Raw genomic sequence first — 20,380 nt, forward strand, 5'->3', positions numbered from 1 at the left:
AAGTTTAATGTAAATGTGTTGGCTTTAATCCATTTGTTCAAGCTAGCAATGACATCATTCAAGCAAATTTAGAAACAGTCAGTTTCTGGATGTGAAATAATATTAGTGTTATGTGTAAAAAGTATGGGTTTAGACCGAGAGTTAATGGTTGGCGACAAGTCACTCATGTAAATTATGAAAAGCAGACCACCAAGTACTGAACCTTGATGAACTCCACGTTTTTAATGCCCCAATTTGAATAGGTGCTATTATTTGGATCTGGTGATTTTATTTCTACTTGTCTTCTGTTATGAAGGTACGATTTAAATCACTGACCAGCTATATTTTGTATTGGACAAAAATGTAGTTCTTACAGTAATAATTTATTATTAATTCAATTCAATTATTTTTATTAGAGAACTGCATCAACAGCCAGTCGGCCAATTACAGATGCAGCACAACAAAGTAAATACAATAATCATATAATTATAATAATGATAATAATAATAATATAGTTCCTAGGAAACAGATAGATTAATAATTAAAACAAGCAAAAAATTACATGATTATTTATAAATGAAACAATACCATCTACTTTAGGATATGCCTAAGAGTAAGCAAATGGTTACTAAAGATGTCAAAATCATTACAAAGAGTATTTGCAGCGGATGCGCATCTAGCAGATGGACATCTTTTGTATGCAGGGCCAACAGTAACAAGTGAGAAATCTCTAAAATTAGGAAATGGAACACGCACACCAACAGTCTCGAGTAAGGAGGGACAGAATTTATATCCCCCATATACGTTAATAAGAAAGAGGGCGTCAAGGTGACTCCTCCTAGTGCCAAGAGTATGAAAATGTAGGTTTTCTAAGGCATTGGCATAATGATAACTTACATGAGGAAAGAAACGATTGTAACACAAGTATAAGAACTTGCTCTGTATGCGTTCAAGCTTACAAGAGTCAGCAGCAGTTAAAGAATTACATGCAACTGAAGCATATTCAAGCTTAGATCTTACTAGACTAAAATATAACATATAAAGGCTGTCCAAAGTTGAAAATGAGAAAGTTATGGCACGAATAAGACACAATAATTTCAAGGCTTGAGAAGATACAAAGTCAACATGGTGGTGAAAATGCAGTTTAGAATCAAGGATGATACCCATATCTTTATAGTATCCGTACGATTAATTCGGGATCCACAAAGCTGGTACTCAAAACAAAACGTGTTGGTTTTCCTAGTAAATGAAATAACATTAGTTTTACTAACATTAAGCTTCATGTGGTTGGATGCGCACCAGCCACATTAGGAGTCAATGTCCTTTTGAAGTAAAGAGCAATCATGAGGAGACTTTATGGCCCGAAATTTTTTGTCATCCGCAAAAAGGAGGTAATTCAAAAATTTAATGACATTACACAAATTATTAATGAACACATTGAACAACAAAGGCCCTAATACAGATCCTTGAGGGACACCGGACAATATTTCAATACAATGGTAATATAAAATCTCTACTTAGTTACGTTCACTACTTTATATAATTTTTTAAGTATCCTGAATGGAAGACATTTCCTACCTTCTGTACATTTATTATTAGCTGCAAACACATGTGTCTGAATCACTGTATGCTTTTCAGCTTTACAATTTAGTACAACTATTCGGTTAATAATAACTGTACTGAATCTTACCTGTTTCCGTTTCTGCCTAACTTGGTTCACGAATCCCTGAGTTATGTCTACTGGGCACCTTAGAACCGTTTGAAAGAAGCAGCATATTGAAAATCCATGATATTATAATACATAATGAACTAATATATTCAAACCTATCTGATCACATACATATTCGAAAGCAGAATGAAATTCCGACACAACACGCCATGATTACCATCATATTAACTTTTATCATGGCGATCAGCGCATTACACAGCCTGCTATGTTGAACATTGGAATGAAAATCTTGGTGGCACGTATAAGCACATGGTATGTGAATATATGGTTAACACGACCAATTTCGTAAGAAAGATCCAGCTTCTGCCACCAGAATGCAAGCTGATACGTTGACTTTCTGTTTGACCATTATTTTTATAGGGAAGTAAAACTGGATTCAGTTCTTAATACAGCGTAGCTTATCAGAGAAAGAACAAACTGGATTCAATTCTTAATACAGCGTAGCTTATCAGAGAAAGAACAAAATAAAGTAATGGCACATATTTATACGTTATAACATCAAACTAAGAAAATTGCTCTCTACAGAATGCATTGTGTTTCTGTGCAAATCGTTGTAAAACAATAATTCTTAGCCTTGGCACATGGTACAATGTAGTATTTCGTTGGACGTTAGTGTGGGCGAAAACGCCGTACGTCCCCATTCATATATGATCTTTCAGCAGATTCAACGGATTTTCGTGAAATTTTGTATCGGAATTATGCCACTGGAGCCTTTCCATAATAACGTGTCTAGTTTCTAAACGAACGTAATGTTAATACGCTTAAAACAATGGTAGTAGTGTCTCACAGATTATTACAATTTTTAAGTTTCATTGTGTGTACACATGCTCGTTCATTCTCTCTGGGTTGTAGCGTATCACACTACAGAGTGCTACAACCCAGAGGACAGCCGTCTTCAGATTAGAAATTCTTTTTGAAACTACCAGCCCATAAGTTTAGGTGTTGGAATAAACTTACTTTTACTCTACCTAGTTAAATGAAGACTTTTCTTCAGTAATGTGACTATTTACAGGAGTTTAATTCTCAGGTTCAGCAGGGATTTTTCTCCTAGTCACCATTTTCAAATTGGCTAGGCTCTATGATACTTTTATCCAATGGACAAAAGGGTCTCTTTCCCTGCAGTTAAAGTGACCAGAGCAAGAAGTTGACTACCAATTTCCATCTAGCATTGAGGTTAATTCACATAAGCCAAAGCTCATCCCAATAATCTAAAAAATTTTATGCCCAAGAAAAAGTCTTTGTTACTAATTGTTACTTATTGTTAATTAGGGCAACAGTCAGTATTTATTCTGATAATCATTCAAAATAAAGCAAAACATTCTGTAAGCAAAATGATGAGATACTGATCTGTTGCCTCTTATCCTTAGATGCCTTCATGGAGATAAGCTTAGCCCCTGAGGTAACTCAATCTTTACCTTTCATTACCATGTTCCAAAGCATGAAGTCCCTCATGTGCAAGATCTGGATGGTTGCTTCAACTTCATGTGCTCAGTCCATTTCCCAGCTTTTACTTTGCTACTTATCTAAAACAAACAATCTTGTGTTCTTTGAACACAATGTAACAAAAAGACAACATTTATTTTTGCTTTCATTAACACAAGTCATATGTACATTTGTTTCCAAAAGAATTCTATAGAGATAACTTTGTTTAGTTGAAAAATGAATCACATTTATCCCTACGATATTTTATACATAATAACTGATTGCATCATTAAACAGAAAACAAATACCAACAGAATTATTGTACATGGAACAATAGCAAATGAATAATGCATTCTACAGTTTGACTCAAGATATGTCTGTATTACACTAAATGGGAGTCATAGCCAAACAGTTATTTCATAGAATATCATATTTACATTTCATGAAATTTTAATCTAATGATCAGAGGCCAGAAAGTGTTTGACTTCAACTTTCTGCCCTGTATTCATTTAATACAACATTTATTTACAGTTCAGTTATATTAACAATCTTCCTTGATATTTATACTTTGGTATCAACTCTTTTTATTTTCAAGATGCCATACTACAGGAAAATACTGAAGTGGGTGTCTTACACTGCACAAATTTATGGATGTTGATATAACAGAATCAGTAACAGATTGTTTTCTTTCATAATAATTCTAGATCTGACCAACAGATTATTAGTGACTTGGCAGTAACTTCCAATGTACATGGGATTATGTCAGTCAGAATTTGTTCATGAAACACAGAACTCACATCAGTAAAAAAACAAACTACTTTAATATGTTTATGTTGTAGAGAAATGGATTTAGAACAAGACCATCAAAGCATATACTTAATTTATCATTTAAATTGATGTCACACTTACTGATTTAATTTCAGATTCTTAACCCTACGAGTGATCGATGAGGAACTTCTTTATCTGAAAATACAAATCAAAATACTAGATGATGACAAAGTGACAGATCTACTTTCAGCAAAATCTTTATATGAAAATTGTCAGCTACTCTTTGCAGGATTTAGAAATTTCTTTCTTAGAACATAAAATAGGTTAATGAGTTGTTGTGTGTGACATGAGAAAAGTACCTTGTCTTAAACTGTTGTAATTCATATTATAATCCAACATGTTGTATTTTTAAACACCACTTACATTGTCAAGCTATGAAATAAATGTATTTCTATTATAACCAATGGCATTAACAATAAAACATAATCCAGCATTTAACAAATAAATGTAATCAAATATGTAACAGATAAAAAAAAAATTCATTTACCTGATTAATCCTTCAGAAAATACATGGCATAAACACTGGTAGCTGAGTATTTAATATATAATTTCTTGCATACACAAAATAATAAGTTGTTAACATATCTTATTTTTCATACAGATTTAGTTTTAAATCAGAAGTTTTTGTTTTAATATATACACTGTCTGTACTTAAAAATTTAATCTGTTACATAAGAAAAGCTCAGCCATCTTTCATCACTGTTTTTGCCAACTGGTTTACCTACTAACACTCGTGATGCTCAAAATGATACTGTTACTTCTGATTTATATGGAAGTAGCTTAAATCCACACCATTTCATTGGAGGTTACTTCAAATATCTTAATACTTATGTACCACCCATTCCAGAGTACCGTTTATGATCACATTCAGCCACATTATCCTCACAATTTATGATTTATCAAAAATGTTATGATATAGGAGTTGCATATTCTTTTTAAAAGAACAGAGTTCAGAATTGTGTTCCAAATCATTACTATCACCTACTATTATTATTATTATCTATGTGACTATACATAAAAACAACAAAATGAGAAATAGGAAGTCCATTGATTCATCAGATTGTTTAGTTACAGGGCAAGTAATCTCTGAAGTTCCATCTCACATCGTAATGTTCACAATAACATAGAAATATGTGCAATGTAACTTGAACAGAAATATGAACAGGTGAGTAGAAGATAGATTAGAAGCAAATATAGCATATAATAAATTTGTCAATATGGATGTGATTCAATAGTCCCAATGGCTTGAATGATGCAAAGTTTAAAATGTTTACATATTCAGCACGTTATAAAACAAATATGTAGAAGTACAGTTAGTGACATTAATACACAGTAATTGTGCTTTTACTATCTGAAACTCACCACTTCATGTTTATAACAGGAGTTGATATTACAACTTGCTCCTTTTAAGTATAAAGGCCAGGAAATAAGATTTAGTGTCACTAATTTTCGTAGTATGATCATATTCATAACCAAAGTCCTTGTAAGAGATTCAGGACTGTCTTAAGCTTTCTTTCATACTGTGCATAAATAATTCACTGTCTGAGAAGACTTTAAATGTTTATCTCACATAAATACAGTAAGAATTTTGGTAAGGGATTCTCCTGAAAAGTGACCAATTAGGAAAAAGACAGATGGGTAATATTGCAATGGAACTGAAGAGGTTGGGTTTAACTAACCCAGAACAAAATATAATGGTCACTATTCAGGCATGTTTACAGCCCTGCAGGGTGGGTATTAAAATTTCTTTATCTGCCCATTTGTATGCAAGTTATGCGTGTAGCAAATCGAGTGGCTCAACAGATTAATATGAAAATTTAATATGGAATAACAACATTTTGCACTCCAATTTTGATTGAAACTGGATGACAATAATGAGTACTTTACATTTACATGGAAATGTTTGAAGAATATTTGGGCCATTCACAAAGGTCAAGGAATGCCAGCCATTTACAAAATGCAAACTCTAGAAGATGCACCAGGGTTGTTACATAATGTCTGTTAAATGGAATAAGTACTGATATTTCTTGTGCCTTGGTGAATATTTTCAATTAAAAAACTCACTCCATGGAATAGAGTTGTTCCTCACAAGCTAGTTGCTCAGCCGGTCAAGAAATTCCATATATTCTATGAAACCTGAAGGTTTTTATTTTCACCACCATTGCCAAATATGAACGTCACCATACTTTCCAAGGATTTATGTTACCTTTAAATAATTATTTCTTCCTGTAGTCTGTGAATAATTTCAATAGACTTTTACAGTTATGACTTGTTTGAATTAAAGAAAAATTTACAGAAAGATCCAATAAAAGAAATCCAAATGATTTTGTAAGCAATCTTTGCTTGATTATGGTAACTCATTCCTAAAGTTGACATGTTAAGACGTGTAGTATTAATGTAAAAATATACTTTTTTCATGGAGCTTGTAGCTAAATGAATAAAAATAGTTTTCACATTTAATAAATTTAAATAGTATATACAATTAAAAAATTAAGTAACTGTATTTAAGGTCCAAGGACTCTACTGCACTGAAACTTGGATTATATACATTATACTTATATATAAATTAAGCACGATGAAATTTAAGATATTTTTTTATTGTGATCTGCGGTTACTAACATTTCTACCACTTCCACCTTGAAAATTAAGGGGAGATGTTTCTTCAAAAATGTTAACTATGTACAAGACTACACAGTACCACAACCCACAAGATCACAATCCACATTTTCATTTCTGTAAAAATTTAAAATCTCAAAAAGAGAAATGTTACAGGAAGATTATCTGTACACTACAAACAGCTGAAAATCTTTGTTATGATAAATAATTATAGGTGTACATTGATGAGCCTAATTCTTTTACAGACCAGTTCTGCAAGACTTGAGAAAGCAGTTCATAATTTTGTGTTTACAGTTTTACCAATTTTTTGGTTTTGTTTAGTATTCATTATTAAACCAATTTCAATGAAGAGCAACAATTAACAGAAACAAGTATTAATTGAATGAAATGTATATTAGGACAATGCTAAACTTCTTATTTCCTGGCTCTGTCAAGAGAAATCTGCTGTAGCACATCACAATCAGCATCAATTCCCTTCTTCTCAGAAGCAGATAGTGTGTGGAATCAGTTCACCTGAGTACCAGCTAGTTTAGTCATCACAGGCCACTAAATGGTATACAAAAGATGATGGAGTGTTCATTTTCCTCATCTTCTTTATTATCATCCTATCATCATGATCATTATATAGATCTAAATCGCGTTCATTTCGTATACATCAGAAAATCTTTAGATGATAAAATTGGAAATATTTGTTTTATTTCATATTTGGCGAACCGACTAGTATAGGATCACATTCTATGTGTAAAAAATACTTGTTGTCTGTCTTATTCTTTCATTTTTCCTATTTAATTGGTATTTTAAAACTAATTTTGTTTATAATTTCAGTAAATATGTTTCTTTTAAATATATTTTGACATAAAGGCATAAGAATTCAAAGACAGCATTTCAGAACAGTCTTGAAACAGAATTCACTGTAATGTTTTTTTTCCCTTTTCTAATGTTTGCAACATTAGTTTTATATAAATCACCCTCTGCACAGAAAGTGGCTGCTTATATGAATGGTAGTCATTTAATGTAAGTTACCAATCTTGTACACTCTACCATAATCTATTTGGCTGAAAATGCATTCCTTTATTCCAGCGGATATTTAAATTTTTATTGAAATAGCAAGACCTTAAACATTCACTTCCATGTAAATGATAGCATCATTAAAGAAATGTATAGGTCATATGTTCACTGATATGAAAGCAGGAATAATGTCTCATGTGTAATGTTTCCTCAGCTGTCAAGAATCCTGTTACTGTACACTAAAGCTTGCAAAATACCATAATGAACTATGACTATTAACATGGCAAAATGTCAGAAACCCATACAAACTGTTATTTGGATTGAGGTTATGTTAATCATTAACGATTAACACTCACCATAGTATCCTGGAAATTACATATCTCTGATACCGTGTTCTTTAATGCAGAGCGCTGAGTATTGTAAGAATGTTTAAATATTATGTTATACCTTCGTGCATACATTTTTGAAACTATTACAAAATCAGTTATATGAACTGATACATAAACATCTCCTTCTTTATGTAATCCATATGTATATCAGTATTTTGAAGTTTAAGTACTCCTGTACTGAGGTACTAAATGAAGTCACATTGCTCAGATATTTCCTTGGTACAATTTATTATTTTCTCAGAAGATGCAAGCAGCCACTAACTGCAGGATGTTTGCCGAGCACAGATACTTTAACACGACTCCTTCATCTTAATATTTTGATGGTATTCGGGCATGTAACGGGATCAAATATGTTTAGTTACACTGCGCATCAAAAGTTTCTGAATCAGGACTGCCATAACCACTGGATCCATCGTCTCTTAGCTGTTGACCAGCGCCTCCACCACCACTCGCTGGCGTAACAAGCATTGGCGTCTTGTCATTGGGAAAGAATGAGGTTGGTGTCAGCTGTTGGTGATGGTGATGGTGGTGGTGGTGATGGTGGTGATACTGTTGATGAAGGAGGCGTGGATTCTCATAGGCGATGTTTAAATTGTCTCCTGCTGGCTGGAAGAAAGTGAAGCTATTAGTTATACAGAAGAAATAAACACAAGCGCAAATACATATGATGAGAGAAACGGTTGACTATGGTTTGTACATTAAGTGATTCGATGAGGAAGTCACGTGAGATCAAGGTTCTCACAGTGGTGAAGATGATGAAGACGACAATGATCTAGTTTGTAGCGCTGCATGGACTTGCAGGTAGATACCAACATTTTAGAGAAACATACTGTCTCGTTAGCGATGATGTCCATATGGCATTATAACCATCTCCACTGCATGAACCTCAAATCTTACTTAGTGAACCTCTAATACTATGGACATTCTATCTACTGGAACCCTTGTGCATCAAAAGGACAAAATTGACGTCAGACTGAAGATGGAGACAGTATGTTTCTCTGAAACATTGGTTATCTAACTGAAAGTCTACATGGCATTACATAACAACACAGAGGACTAATATTGACATAATAAAGTCATTTATATCCATTCATATATATATATATATATATATATATATATATATATATATATTTAATCTCCTAAACCACTAACAAAATTTAAATTAAAACTGGTGTAAGGCCTATACTAAAGGTTGTCAGAAATATTTAATTTTGATCCAAGATGGTCAATATATCTTTCAGGTTTATCATAAACCACATAACAGAAAAATAACAGGGGTTACATCAAAATATATGCATCTTTTATATGTCACAAGGGATTTTTCTCTTTATTTCTAAGTAGAAGCCTCTTATTCAAAACAGATCAAGTCCTCCTTCCATTGGATAAAGGGGCTGAAGAATGCAGCTGACCACTCACTTTTAAATACTTTAAAATGTGTAGAGCTTCATCTTTGTTTCCCCTAATATGGCTTCAAGGTATTCTACTTAGTGACGGGCAAAACTTTAGACTCGGCTTGTAGCCTGAGAATCTTTCATCTACTGGATTCTTCATCGTGCAATAATAATTAACAAGCAATTTAATTTAGTTTGATGTAGTTAGGCTATTTTTTTTATATAAAATGCAGCAAAACAATTCTCATAATTCCAGCATTTGAAAGACATTATGTCAGTTTTATATTCATAATACACTACTGTAAGCATGTTCCAGTACTACATTCTTAAAATTATTTAATGTAATTGGTCAAATGTGGATTCCTCAAACTGAAAATTAGTGTTGAACAGTTGGCCACATATATTTTAGACTGTTTGCAGTAAATGAACTTGAATGTAGTTCATTTTATAGGCATAAAGTTCTCTTGTATCTCACTCTACAGAACTACGGATCTCCTCAGTAATTTCAGTGAAGATATTCAAGAGAATTTCATTCCTACGGAATTTGCGGGTGCCAGGATACAGGTGTATAAATCCTAAAAATTAATAATGGAAATGGATTTCCTAAGAAGAGCGGCTAGAATTTCCAGAAGAGAGAGAGTGAGAAACGAAAGGATTAGAGAAATCATGAGGATGGACCGAGATATAATTGAGGAGATAGAGAAAAGTCTACTGATTTGGTATGGACACGTGCAAAGGATGGAGGAGGAAAGGTTACCAAAGAAGTAGAAACTACCTCCTGAATGATTGGGGGGGGGGGGGGGGGGAAAGAGGAGGAGGAGGAGGAGGAGGATAATTTAAAAAGTCAGATAGTTATTGAAAGCCAGACTTGTTGATTCTTTTTCCAAAAAATATTCATTTTGAGTATATATTTTAGATACACACTTAAGACTGAAAGCAGTAATCATATTTTGATTCTAATTTTTTGCCTTATACCCTTTTCGATAGCACCAGCAAACTGTTCGTTAAACTCACATGATATTTCTCCGTGTCTTAAGTTACGTGTGAAAGTGTATTATGACAGAGACATGAACATATATGTATATAGAATAAGTTTCAAATTAAAATTTGACAGCATAAAATGACGATGCTAAATTCTCCCCATCCCGACACGTAATAGTTACGACATTAGGGAAATAATTCAAATGAATGTGGAGTTTTACAAAACACACTGAATCACGCCAAACCAGCTTAGGACGTTCAACTCGCAACAAGAATGACACGTCAGTTCTTCTTGCATCAAATCAAATTTTAAGTTATAAAGGTTCAGAAATTTATCAGTGATTAGCTGGCAACACAGTGGAGATTCAGCCAATTAATACGATGTTAGAGGGAATTAATTCTTGGACGTGACACATTTGCTGAATAGTAATTAATATGTTGGCATAATGATATGATTTATATTTAATAAGTACCTGGGTGAAATTTTGGGTCTTCCTGACTGATATTTTCCAAATTAAACTTGTTAAGAAATTTCTTATTTTAGTAAATCCAATGGTTAAGTACAGTATTCAAAAAGCCAACTAACTTTGGTCACTTTGATTCAGCTCACCCCTTCAAATCCTCTTTTTCTAAACTAAATTTTAATGTTTTCTACCAAGCGGTATTTTTTCGAAAGAATTTATAACACACCGAATGCACTTATCTCACCAGACTTTTCAACAGTTTTAAGTTCCCACAATTAAAAATATCGGAGCGGTAAATTTAAAGATGAAATTATTGCTTCTTTCCAATTATTCCCTACTTTCCACCGAAGGGCAACACTGTATCTTATTAGATTCTGCAACATGTCAGTAACCAGTTACGAGCGTAATTAAATAAATTACGACATCATCAGTTAACCGCAGGTTTTAGTGTGGTGTAATGATATGGCATAATGTGGAACATTCTCTAGATGAATAATCCCAGAAACTGTAAATATAGCTATGATCTTGAAAAATTATAAAGTGTGTGGTCTAGGTAACTTTTGACTGCGTGAGTTTGTGTCATCTAAACATTTCAAGCGAAAATAATGTGGCTTCCTGCATGTGTGTATGCGTAAATGCTCATGCTGTTTTAGGTCTAGGGCATACCTGCAAATTACTGACTTGCCTTCGTATGTGAGCGAGGCTGCTGGCATTGTATGCCATGCTAGCAAAGACTAGTCGCTCCTCATAATCGTACTCACAGAGGATCTTGTTGTCACAAAGGTAGAACCGGTCACCCACACAGAACCTGTAAAAAATTAATTGACAATCATCACTGAGTCTTTATCAAAACCCTGAAGTTTATTTGATCACGTGACGAGCAGTGACAACACATCGTGTTAGCGATGAAAGGGTTTAAAATTTTGTTTTAGTGCAATTTTATGTAAGGGCAATCAAATGGTCCAGAGGTCAGATTAATCCGAATCCCTCAGTATCAATCAGTCTGACCCAATTTATATTTTACTTGTACATATATTACACATGTATACAAATAAATGATAATTTTACAGTAAAATGTATCTGATAAATTAAGAGATGATTAAATTCCGGGAATGCTTATTAATGTTCAGTTCAGAATATTTTAATATATTAGATTAAGATATATAAAAATTTAATTTTACTTATTGTTTTTATGGATACAAAATTTGAACACATTCCAAGAGTGACTGAGAACAGAGCACTAAGGAGATTTTTATGCTTAAAAGGGACGCTGTGATGGAAGGATGGAGAAAATTATATAACGGGGAGCTTCATAATTTGTGATCTTCATCAAATGTTATTAAAATAATTATAATGAGGAGAATAAGACTGGAATGGCATGTAACATGCATGGGAGTGAAGAAAAAATACATAAAATATTTAAAAATTAAAATCTGAAAGGAACAGACCACTCAGAAGACAAACATATGCATGGGAAAATAATATTAAAATGAATATTAAAGAAATAGAGTTTGAAAGGTGTGGATTGCAGGTTCTTGTAAACAAATATAAGGCAGAAAATTTAATGATTATCTGAGCGACTATTAGCTTCTTATAAAGGACCCTAGTCCTTGGAGTACACACTGTAAAATTATTAAATAATTGATAACTTTCTTCTGTCAGAAATTATATTTATATTGAAAATAGCTCAGAAAATATGAATGTCCATTATAACACAATACTCACCTGTGGTTACACTGCTGGCATGCAAAACACTCAAGATGGTAGACATTACTTTTAGCTCTCATAACCATTTCAAATGCTGGAATCACTTTGCTGCAAGCTGCGCAATAACCCGTTGCTCCGAACAACCTGCCGATCATATCGACATACAGTAAATAACACACGAAGCCACATAACTAATGAAATCTTACTTGTATATGTAAAATAATGTGGTACTTGTTGGTTATTGGGACACAAAACAGGAGAGTCGAATATCTGGACCTGCATATCCAAATAAAATATAATAGCTTTCAAGTATATGTCATTTATCCACACACATTAACCTAACCAACCTAACCTAACCTAACCCATTTTTAAAGCGATATGTCCTGATAACCCACAAGTACCAATAATGTAATTAGCATATGTCTGAGGTTTTAACAGCGGTGAAAAAGTTAAATTAAGTGAGATTTCAGGTTCTCATGGTTGTGAATATGAAGATGGCAGTCTTCTTCAAGTGGATTGTAATATTCTGTGTTATGACGCTGCATAGTCTTATGGCTTGACAAAATGTTTCTTTGTGGAGTTTTTCTATTATTTATTTTGTGAAGAAAGGGTATACTGACCTGAGGTAGTCCCGCTTGCAGAGAATAAGGTTTGCCTTGGTATACAGCGTTGAGCCGACTTCCCCAAGACGACAATCGCAACAACCACACTTAAGGCAGTCCTCATGCCAGTACATATCCAATGCCTGCAACATATCATGCTTCAGTTTTGGGATTTAACTTAATTTATTTTCTGTTTGAATAGTACAAATGCGGAGAGAATAAAATATGAAAATTCATACATTATATTGTTCTAAAAATGACAGGGCAATCTTGGGCAAATGACACTGAGGGTGTAGGAAAAGGGTTCCACCCCACAAACACGTATGTTGGTTAGTTCAGTTATAAACACAGGTCTATAAAGTAAAGTAAAATAAATATTTTCACCTTGTATTTAAACTTATAGTATTTTGATATTTCTCAAAAGAATCCAAACTTGGTGAGAGGTTATGTTGCGTTGAATTACTTCGATGTTTTACAGCTCGATTTTATTTGTTACCGGTACATTTGGTTGGATACCGTAAGCATTAGTAGAAAGGGAATTTTGTGGGGCGTCTGTCCACTAGTGACACATTGCGGAAGTGTACTGAGATGCTTGAGTGCATCTTCACATTTAAGTTTGTTCCGTAAAACTGTTCCAATGATCGTCCATTCATACATTCACATAACGTCATTTTAAGATGGTGTGGACTTCTTTGGGATAACTTAACGAGGCAATGGCTTTTTGATATCAAACTACAAGTATGACGCAACCATCACTCTGCATGTTTCAACTTGCCTTCACCGCAGACAATCAAAACAACAGACGAGACATCACAGAGGTCTGCAAGGACCAGATGGCACACGTAATGTTCAGGTCCGGACCGGGATAAAACCTGGTTTACACGATAACAAACGTTTTATAGAAAATTTCAAACTTTCTTGGGCCATAACTTTTCGCTAATAAGTTATTAGTAGTTGCGGTCATTTCATGATAGCGATGCAGTCGGGATCTATTAACAAATTCCACCGACTTGATTTAATCGGAGATTTTCGTAGCTGCTCCCTCTCAGAAATAATTACTCTCTTGGATCCAAATATTCTCCCCCTCCCCAATCGTTCTTTCTTTAGGGCGAGTGAGTGCTTCATACCCATACAAAACCACAGTTCTGTACATGTTTGTCTTTGATTTTTAGACAGATGGCACTGAATGGTTGCAAGCATTTAATTACTCTGTGAAGCTAAAAAAAAGCGTTTGTACGGTATTTAGTTATCTGAAAACATGTGTATTTATTTCTTGACAAGAATGCAGGATTTACAACAGACATGTGAATCGCATCATAATACAAAAAGATGTCCCAGAGACTCAGGTTCAGTACAATATTTTTGATATTTTTTCTACTTTTTAACCAGACAGTGTTCTGTGATACACTTCCTGTAACCAGCGCAGACACTCACCTTGAGCAGATAGCGTTCTGTGATACGCTTCCCGCAACCAGCGCATTCTCGCGGACCTCCGACACTCGATGCGGTGTTGGCTGCAGAGGCAACAGCTGACGACGCGGCAGTGGTTCCCGCTCCTTGCACCGACACCGCGGTACGGCCACTCGGAGTCTGATGGTCCCCCGCACCCTGGTCTGTAAGTAACAGGCATAATAATATCTGCTCTACACCTTGCAACTTTAAAATTTAATAAAAGTGAAATTTCAGGTTCTCACTGCAACGAATATGAGAGCTATCTTCCAGGTTGTAGCGCCGTGTCGTCTGGTATAAGTTTACCGGCGTTTCAGATGTCCTTGCTGCCTCCATCATCAGGAGGGCCTCTGAAACGTCGGCGAACTTCTACAAAACGATATAGCGCAAAAACCCAGAAGACACACCTCTTCTCACTACCTTACTGTTATATCACGATTCCAGGAGCTATAACAATGCTAAATTTATAAATATTTACCTAATTATTTTTATATTTTCACGTAAGAAGAGAAATGATACCACTTTATAGGAGCGTGTATACTCATATACCAGCAGCACCAAGCAATATTAAATAAAACGCTTACTACATACATTCTTTTGAGTAATATAGGAGTCTCGGACTACTTTACGTAATGGAAAATAACGTCAGTCATGCAGGGATGGAACTTTCCCCCTCCATCTCTCCCCCCCCCCACCCTGTAACATAGCATTGCTCTCAATATAAGACACAGACATTTTATATGATGCGCTTGGGTATGTATGTGACTTATATCACTGGTCAAGTTGCCTAGAAAAGTAATAACATCGGACAGTCAGCTAGTGCGTCTCCTTACTTGCCCGCGGGACGAATGGTAAGAGGAAACCTTCCCTGCAACAGTGGCACAAGTACAGTTTAATTTTAACTGACGTTATAACGAAAGCTCCTATCTCTACGTTGTGTATGTTTCTGCGGTTATATGTCTTTGACTTTTTTTTTTTGGATGACTGATGCCAGAACGTGTCAAAAAGTGGGCTAATTTATTTAGTTCTTGATCCAAACCTTTTTCGTTGGTTACTCGGTTATTTTAAAAAACTGTATCAACTGCTTATTATGTAACATCCAAATTCATCAATTCTACCTTTCACATAATTCGAAGTTAAATAACCACTACAGTTGACACAGTGTCGTTCTACAAATTTTGTTTATAATATTTTTCGATCTATTATATATGTAATTAAATATTGGACAATGTATCCGATTACATTTGATTATTTAATTAAGGTAAGATCTAGACTGAGGATGTCTAAGGACAAGTCTCTGAGAAGCACATTGGAATTACTAAGGGAAATGAAGTAACACCCAGAAGATGGAGAAATATGCATAATTAGAGTTTCATCATCTGTAAAGAACAACGATTTTAAGTGGTATGAAGGCTGGAGGCTGTGACTTCACATGACCATCAATATGGAGTCCACAAACTGCAGTGGCGAAAAGACGAAGTAACGATGACATTTTATGGTTCATATAATTTAAACGAATTTTAAAGATAGTATTTTAGCATTTACGTGTTCAACTCTAGGGGAATATATCCTGACGGTAATATACCTAAACTTTTACAAGAAAATGGCACAAAAACACACTAAAATATATCACAATCGCCTCCTTCCACATCTTTCCAAAACCAGCGTTCGCAAATTATCCGCCTTTCGACATAAACTATAACATTTTTAGTTAAAATGCGTCGGTAAAAAACAAACCACCGTCGATTATGTTACTCTGGGGATTAACGCCACGTGGACTTGTAGAAAGGTACAAATGTTTCGAAGGCACATACCGCTGCCATCTTCAGGGCTGATACAAGCAATATGTTCCTCCGAAACGCTGGTATCTACCTGAACGTCCACACGGCGAATTTCCCAGAAAAATAACATCGATATCTTTTCGTATGATCTCGACTAAACTAGTGGTTTTTGGAAGCGAACCTATGAAGTGGCCTGAAGCTACATGCGCCACTATTGTCCGCAGGGGCAGATATCGGAATAGTACCGTCTTGACTCGACGTCTAATAGCGAGGACCACTTGTTCTTCCATTCGAAGGAGAAAGGGGTCAGGGAAAAGAAAGATTCATATAAAGCGGAACATTCTACTTCTTTTTATATCTTCCTCCCTTCTAAAATATAGGACGTGTGTAGAATCTACGGGGCTACAGTTTAAAAGAGACAGGCCGTGCTTCGTCACCCCATTTGCTGTAGTCATTTCACTATATATCAATTGTTTAAACGTTCCTGTATTCAAAAAAGTAAAAAATTGTAACTTTGTCACTGACTTAACTTGTTATAAATGTAAAAAAAATAATTTCTTTCTTATTTGACTTATGAAAGGATAATATTAAAATTGATCTTAGTTAAATAAAGTTTGATGGTGTAAATTGGATTCATCTGGCTCGTGACAGGGACCGATGGCAGGCTTTTGTAAACATGGTAATGGATCTTTGGGTCCTATAAAAGCCGGGGAATGTTTTGACTGTCTGAGACTACTGTTAATTTCTAAAGGAGAATCGCCCTGATGATAAAGGCAGCAACTGCACTGATGCAAAGCTATTCTCATAACCTAAAAGACAAATTATTTTTGTTTGCTTTTTGCTAGGCATTTTTATCATAACTAACTAACTAGATGGCTTACCGAACCCGAAGGTTCATCACCGAATTAACCAAAGCCCTCCACCAGTCCCTGTCCTGGACCAACAAAATCCAGTCTCCTTCAACTCCTATCTCGCACAGATCTCTTCTGACATTATCCTCCCATCTACGTCTAGGTCTCCCCAGCGGTCTCTTCCCTTCAGGCTTCCCGATCAATACCCGGTGCACACCTCTTGTCCCATCCATGCGCGCTACATGTCCCGCCCATCTCATTCTTCTCGACTTAATCACCCTGACAATACTGGGGGAGGAGTACAGATTTTTAAGCTCATCATTATGCAGTTTTCTCCACGCCCCATCGTCTTCTCTCCTAGGCCCAAATATCCTCCTCAACACCCGATTCTCAAACACCTGCAATCTGTGTTCCTCCCTCTGAGTGAGAGACCATGTTTCGCACCCATACAAAACAACAGGCAAGATTATTGTTTTGTATACTTTAAATTTCAGGTTCTTAGAGATCAGACGGGAAGACAAAATATTTTGAACTGAGAAGTAGCAAGCATTTCCAGAATTTAATCTCCTCCTAACTTCCTCATGAGTGTCATTTTGATTTGTTATTGTTGTTCCCAGATATTTGAACTTTGTAACCCTTTCAAAGGACTTGTTAGCTACCCTAAGATAATTTTGCCTGCCTGTCTTCTGATGACGAGATACTAACATGTACTTAGTTTTTTCTGAATTTACTTCTAGCCCCACTTGTCTACTAGCCTCTAGTAAAACTTGTGCGTTCCTCTTTATTGTATTCATATCGTACCCCAATAAATTAACATCATCAGCATATGCCAATAGCTGTTGTGTCCCATTCAATTGCAAACCCTCCTGCCTATCTTGGACTTTCCTGATAGCATATTCTAGCGCAAAGTTAAAGAGCAAGGGAGACAAAGCATCTCCTTGTTTTAGACCGTTCTTGATGAAGAATGTCTCAGATACATATTTACCTACTCGAATTTTGCTACAGGTTTCATTGCACATTTTTATTAGACTCACTAGCTTCTTTGGTAAACCAATTTCAATAAGAATATTATATAGCACTTCTCTCTTCACAGCATCATAGGCTTTTTTGAAATCTATAAATAATTGATGTACGGTCCCACCGAACTCCCATTTTTTATCTAGTATCTGAAGGCATTTTTATCATACCAAAAGGAATGTAAAATTAATTTCTACCCTGAAAATAGAGATTAGTTCCTCTGAAACGCTGGTTATCACCTGCAAGACTATTCGGTATCATAATCCAGAAGACACGCTGAAAATCTTCAAATAAAAGTTATTGATTGTAATTCTATATGCTATATAATGCACACCATAGAGATTATTTGAATTATGAAATAATAATAAAGTCTGTAAGTTCATATTTGAATTTCTTATATAAGTGGTTCATGTTTTATGTTAGACTGATATGAAGCAACATTTAATTAGCAAGACAACTTTTTTAAATGTAGAATCCCAAATATCATACATAATCGTAAAATTCAATTAAACACGTGGACCTCCTCCCATTTTGTACAAGTTTTATACACATTTTGCAAAAAACACATAAAAGTCTAATTTATATTAATTTCTCAATATTTGGAAGGCAGATTATCTGCCTTGAATCACTAGTTTCATATTTACATGGTCCTTAATCACTTCCACACCGTAGTAGAAGTACAATGTTTTATGTAACAGAAGCGGTTAGAGATAGTCATTTGTTTCCCTGCAAGATGTTAGTTTGCCAACAATGATAATAGATGTCGACAAAACACACACACCGGTTTATTTGAGATGTGAGAAGTACCAGCCACTACCATGAGGACAGAAAGTGTGGGGGCAAACGATTTATAATTATAACTGTCGTATACACACTAAGAGCAGGCAGAAAGCGGCTTATTTGCACAAAGCATCCCGCAAATTAAACACATGCTAGATCCCGGGCACAGGCTGGCTACTAGTCTTATAGTTAGAGTTAGTTCCAACACCCCACCCCACCCCACCCCACCGATTTACTGCTGTGTGGATGATGCATTGCTCCCTCAGCTACTAATGTAATGAGCATTTTGACAGAGTCTGACTTCACTTTGGCTTGCGTGATAGATTTTGGGCTCGCGTTAAGGAGTTATATAGCGGGCATAACCAAATATCTGACCTCAAGATGCTTTTGGTGTTAGTGGTAAAATCTCACAAGAGGAAATGCCAATAACAAAGTTTAATTTCACACGATTAATGCGTTCAGAGTCACGAGTGACCAAAGCAGTTAAACTGGATTTAATCCACTAACACAAGAATAATAACACAGAATTTATAACCTCTGAACACACCAAATTTCATATTCCATGTTTGTGTGTTATTAAACCGAAAGTAAATACAGATTTCGCATGGGTGACGAGATTTTGTTTCCATTTTACACATCAAAATTATTTGAATATTGTTTAGTTTTAAATCCCAATGTAAGTGACGTCCTATAGAGGTCCTTTGTAACACGTTACCTTTTTACGGTGAGGATTTATTATCCGCCAGCACAACCCCCAAACTGTAGTGCTATTACCTTGTAGGTTCTCCACGATTGCTTATTTAATACATTTTAATCACAACTTGACGATATATAAAGACCATTTCTTTAATTCAAAACCGAAGGAAAACGCCATATCACAAACATACACTAAATCCTACGATCTTGCTTTCACTCTAAACATTTTCATAGCTCGAATGTAATTGTTATCGATACTAAGAAATTAAGATCAATTGCATTATGTTTACACCCATAAATAAAGAATTTAATTATAGAATTGAAGTATTTAATTTGGCAAACACGTAAATAAATGAATTGAATTGAATATTGTACATTTATATAATTAGTTCATTTGTTTGTTTGTTTTTTATTTTAATGTTTCACTTTTAGGCATATTATTTAGCTCATTTACTGTTCATTATTTTGCAATAAATTAATGAATTGATTTATTATCATTATTATATTCTACATTTATATATTTAGTTCATTATTTGTTTTGTATTGCTATGTTTACTTTTATTATTTTTTTGTATTGTTAGTGCTCGGCTGTTATTGGCCTTTTTGGCTGTTGCCAAGCACTCAAATAAATGAATTGAATTGAATTGAATATATGAAAATGTTAAATGCCTTAAAATTTATTTATAA

General features: G+C 34.7%; 2 protein-coding genes and 1 long non-coding RNA gene across 12 annotated transcripts in view; 1 reads left to right on the forward strand and 2 right to left on the reverse strand.

Annotated features, from left to right (window-relative positions):
• ZnT63C (solute carrier family 30 member 1) overlaps window positions 1-1,876 on the reverse strand; it is a 30,960-nt gene extending 29,084 nt beyond the window's left edge. The window contains exon 1 of the mRNA XM_022058074.2: window positions 1,670-1,876. The gene's annotated coding sequence lies outside the window, so the exon portion shown is untranslated. The remainder of the gene's footprint in view (window positions 1-1,669) is intronic.
• Window positions 1,877-3,267: 1,391 nt separating this feature from the next.
• LOC110826973 (uncharacterized) overlaps window positions 3,268-20,380 on the reverse strand; it is a 311,187-nt gene continuing 294,074 nt past the window's right edge. For all 9 annotated transcript variants that reach the window (XM_087347823.1, XM_022058134.2, XM_022058125.2 and 6 more), the window contains 5 exons: window positions 14,554-14,732; window positions 13,138-13,262; window positions 12,536-12,661; window positions 11,477-11,618; window positions 3,268-8,577 (listed from right to left, as the gene is read on the reverse strand). In XM_087347823.1, coding sequence (XP_087203949.1) covers window positions 8,326-8,577; window positions 11,477-11,618; window positions 12,536-12,661; window positions 13,138-13,262; window positions 14,554-14,732 — 824 coding nt within the window. In that variant the 3' untranslated portion in view covers window positions 3,268-8,325. The remainder of the gene's footprint in view (window positions 8,578-11,476; window positions 11,619-12,535; window positions 12,662-13,137; window positions 13,263-14,553; window positions 14,733-20,380) is intronic.
• Window positions 14,613-20,380, forward strand: part of LOC110827020 (uncharacterized) — a 62,641-nt gene continuing 56,873 nt past the window's right edge. The window contains exon 1 of one of the 2 annotated variants that reach the window (XR_015534916.1): window positions 14,613-14,734. This is a non-coding gene — a long non-coding RNA (uncharacterized LOC110827020). The remainder of the gene's footprint in view (window positions 14,735-20,380) is intronic. The other variant, XR_015534917.1, reaches the window with a different exon arrangement.

The sequence above is a fragment of the Zootermopsis nevadensis genome, unplaced genomic scaffold, assembly GCF_977971745.1.
Source record: "Zootermopsis nevadensis isolate Lab colony 2312 unplaced genomic scaffold, Znev_1.0 Znev_ptg000012l, whole genome shotgun sequence".
NCBI lineage: Eukaryota > Metazoa > Arthropoda > Insecta > Blattodea > Termopsidae > Zootermopsis > Zootermopsis nevadensis.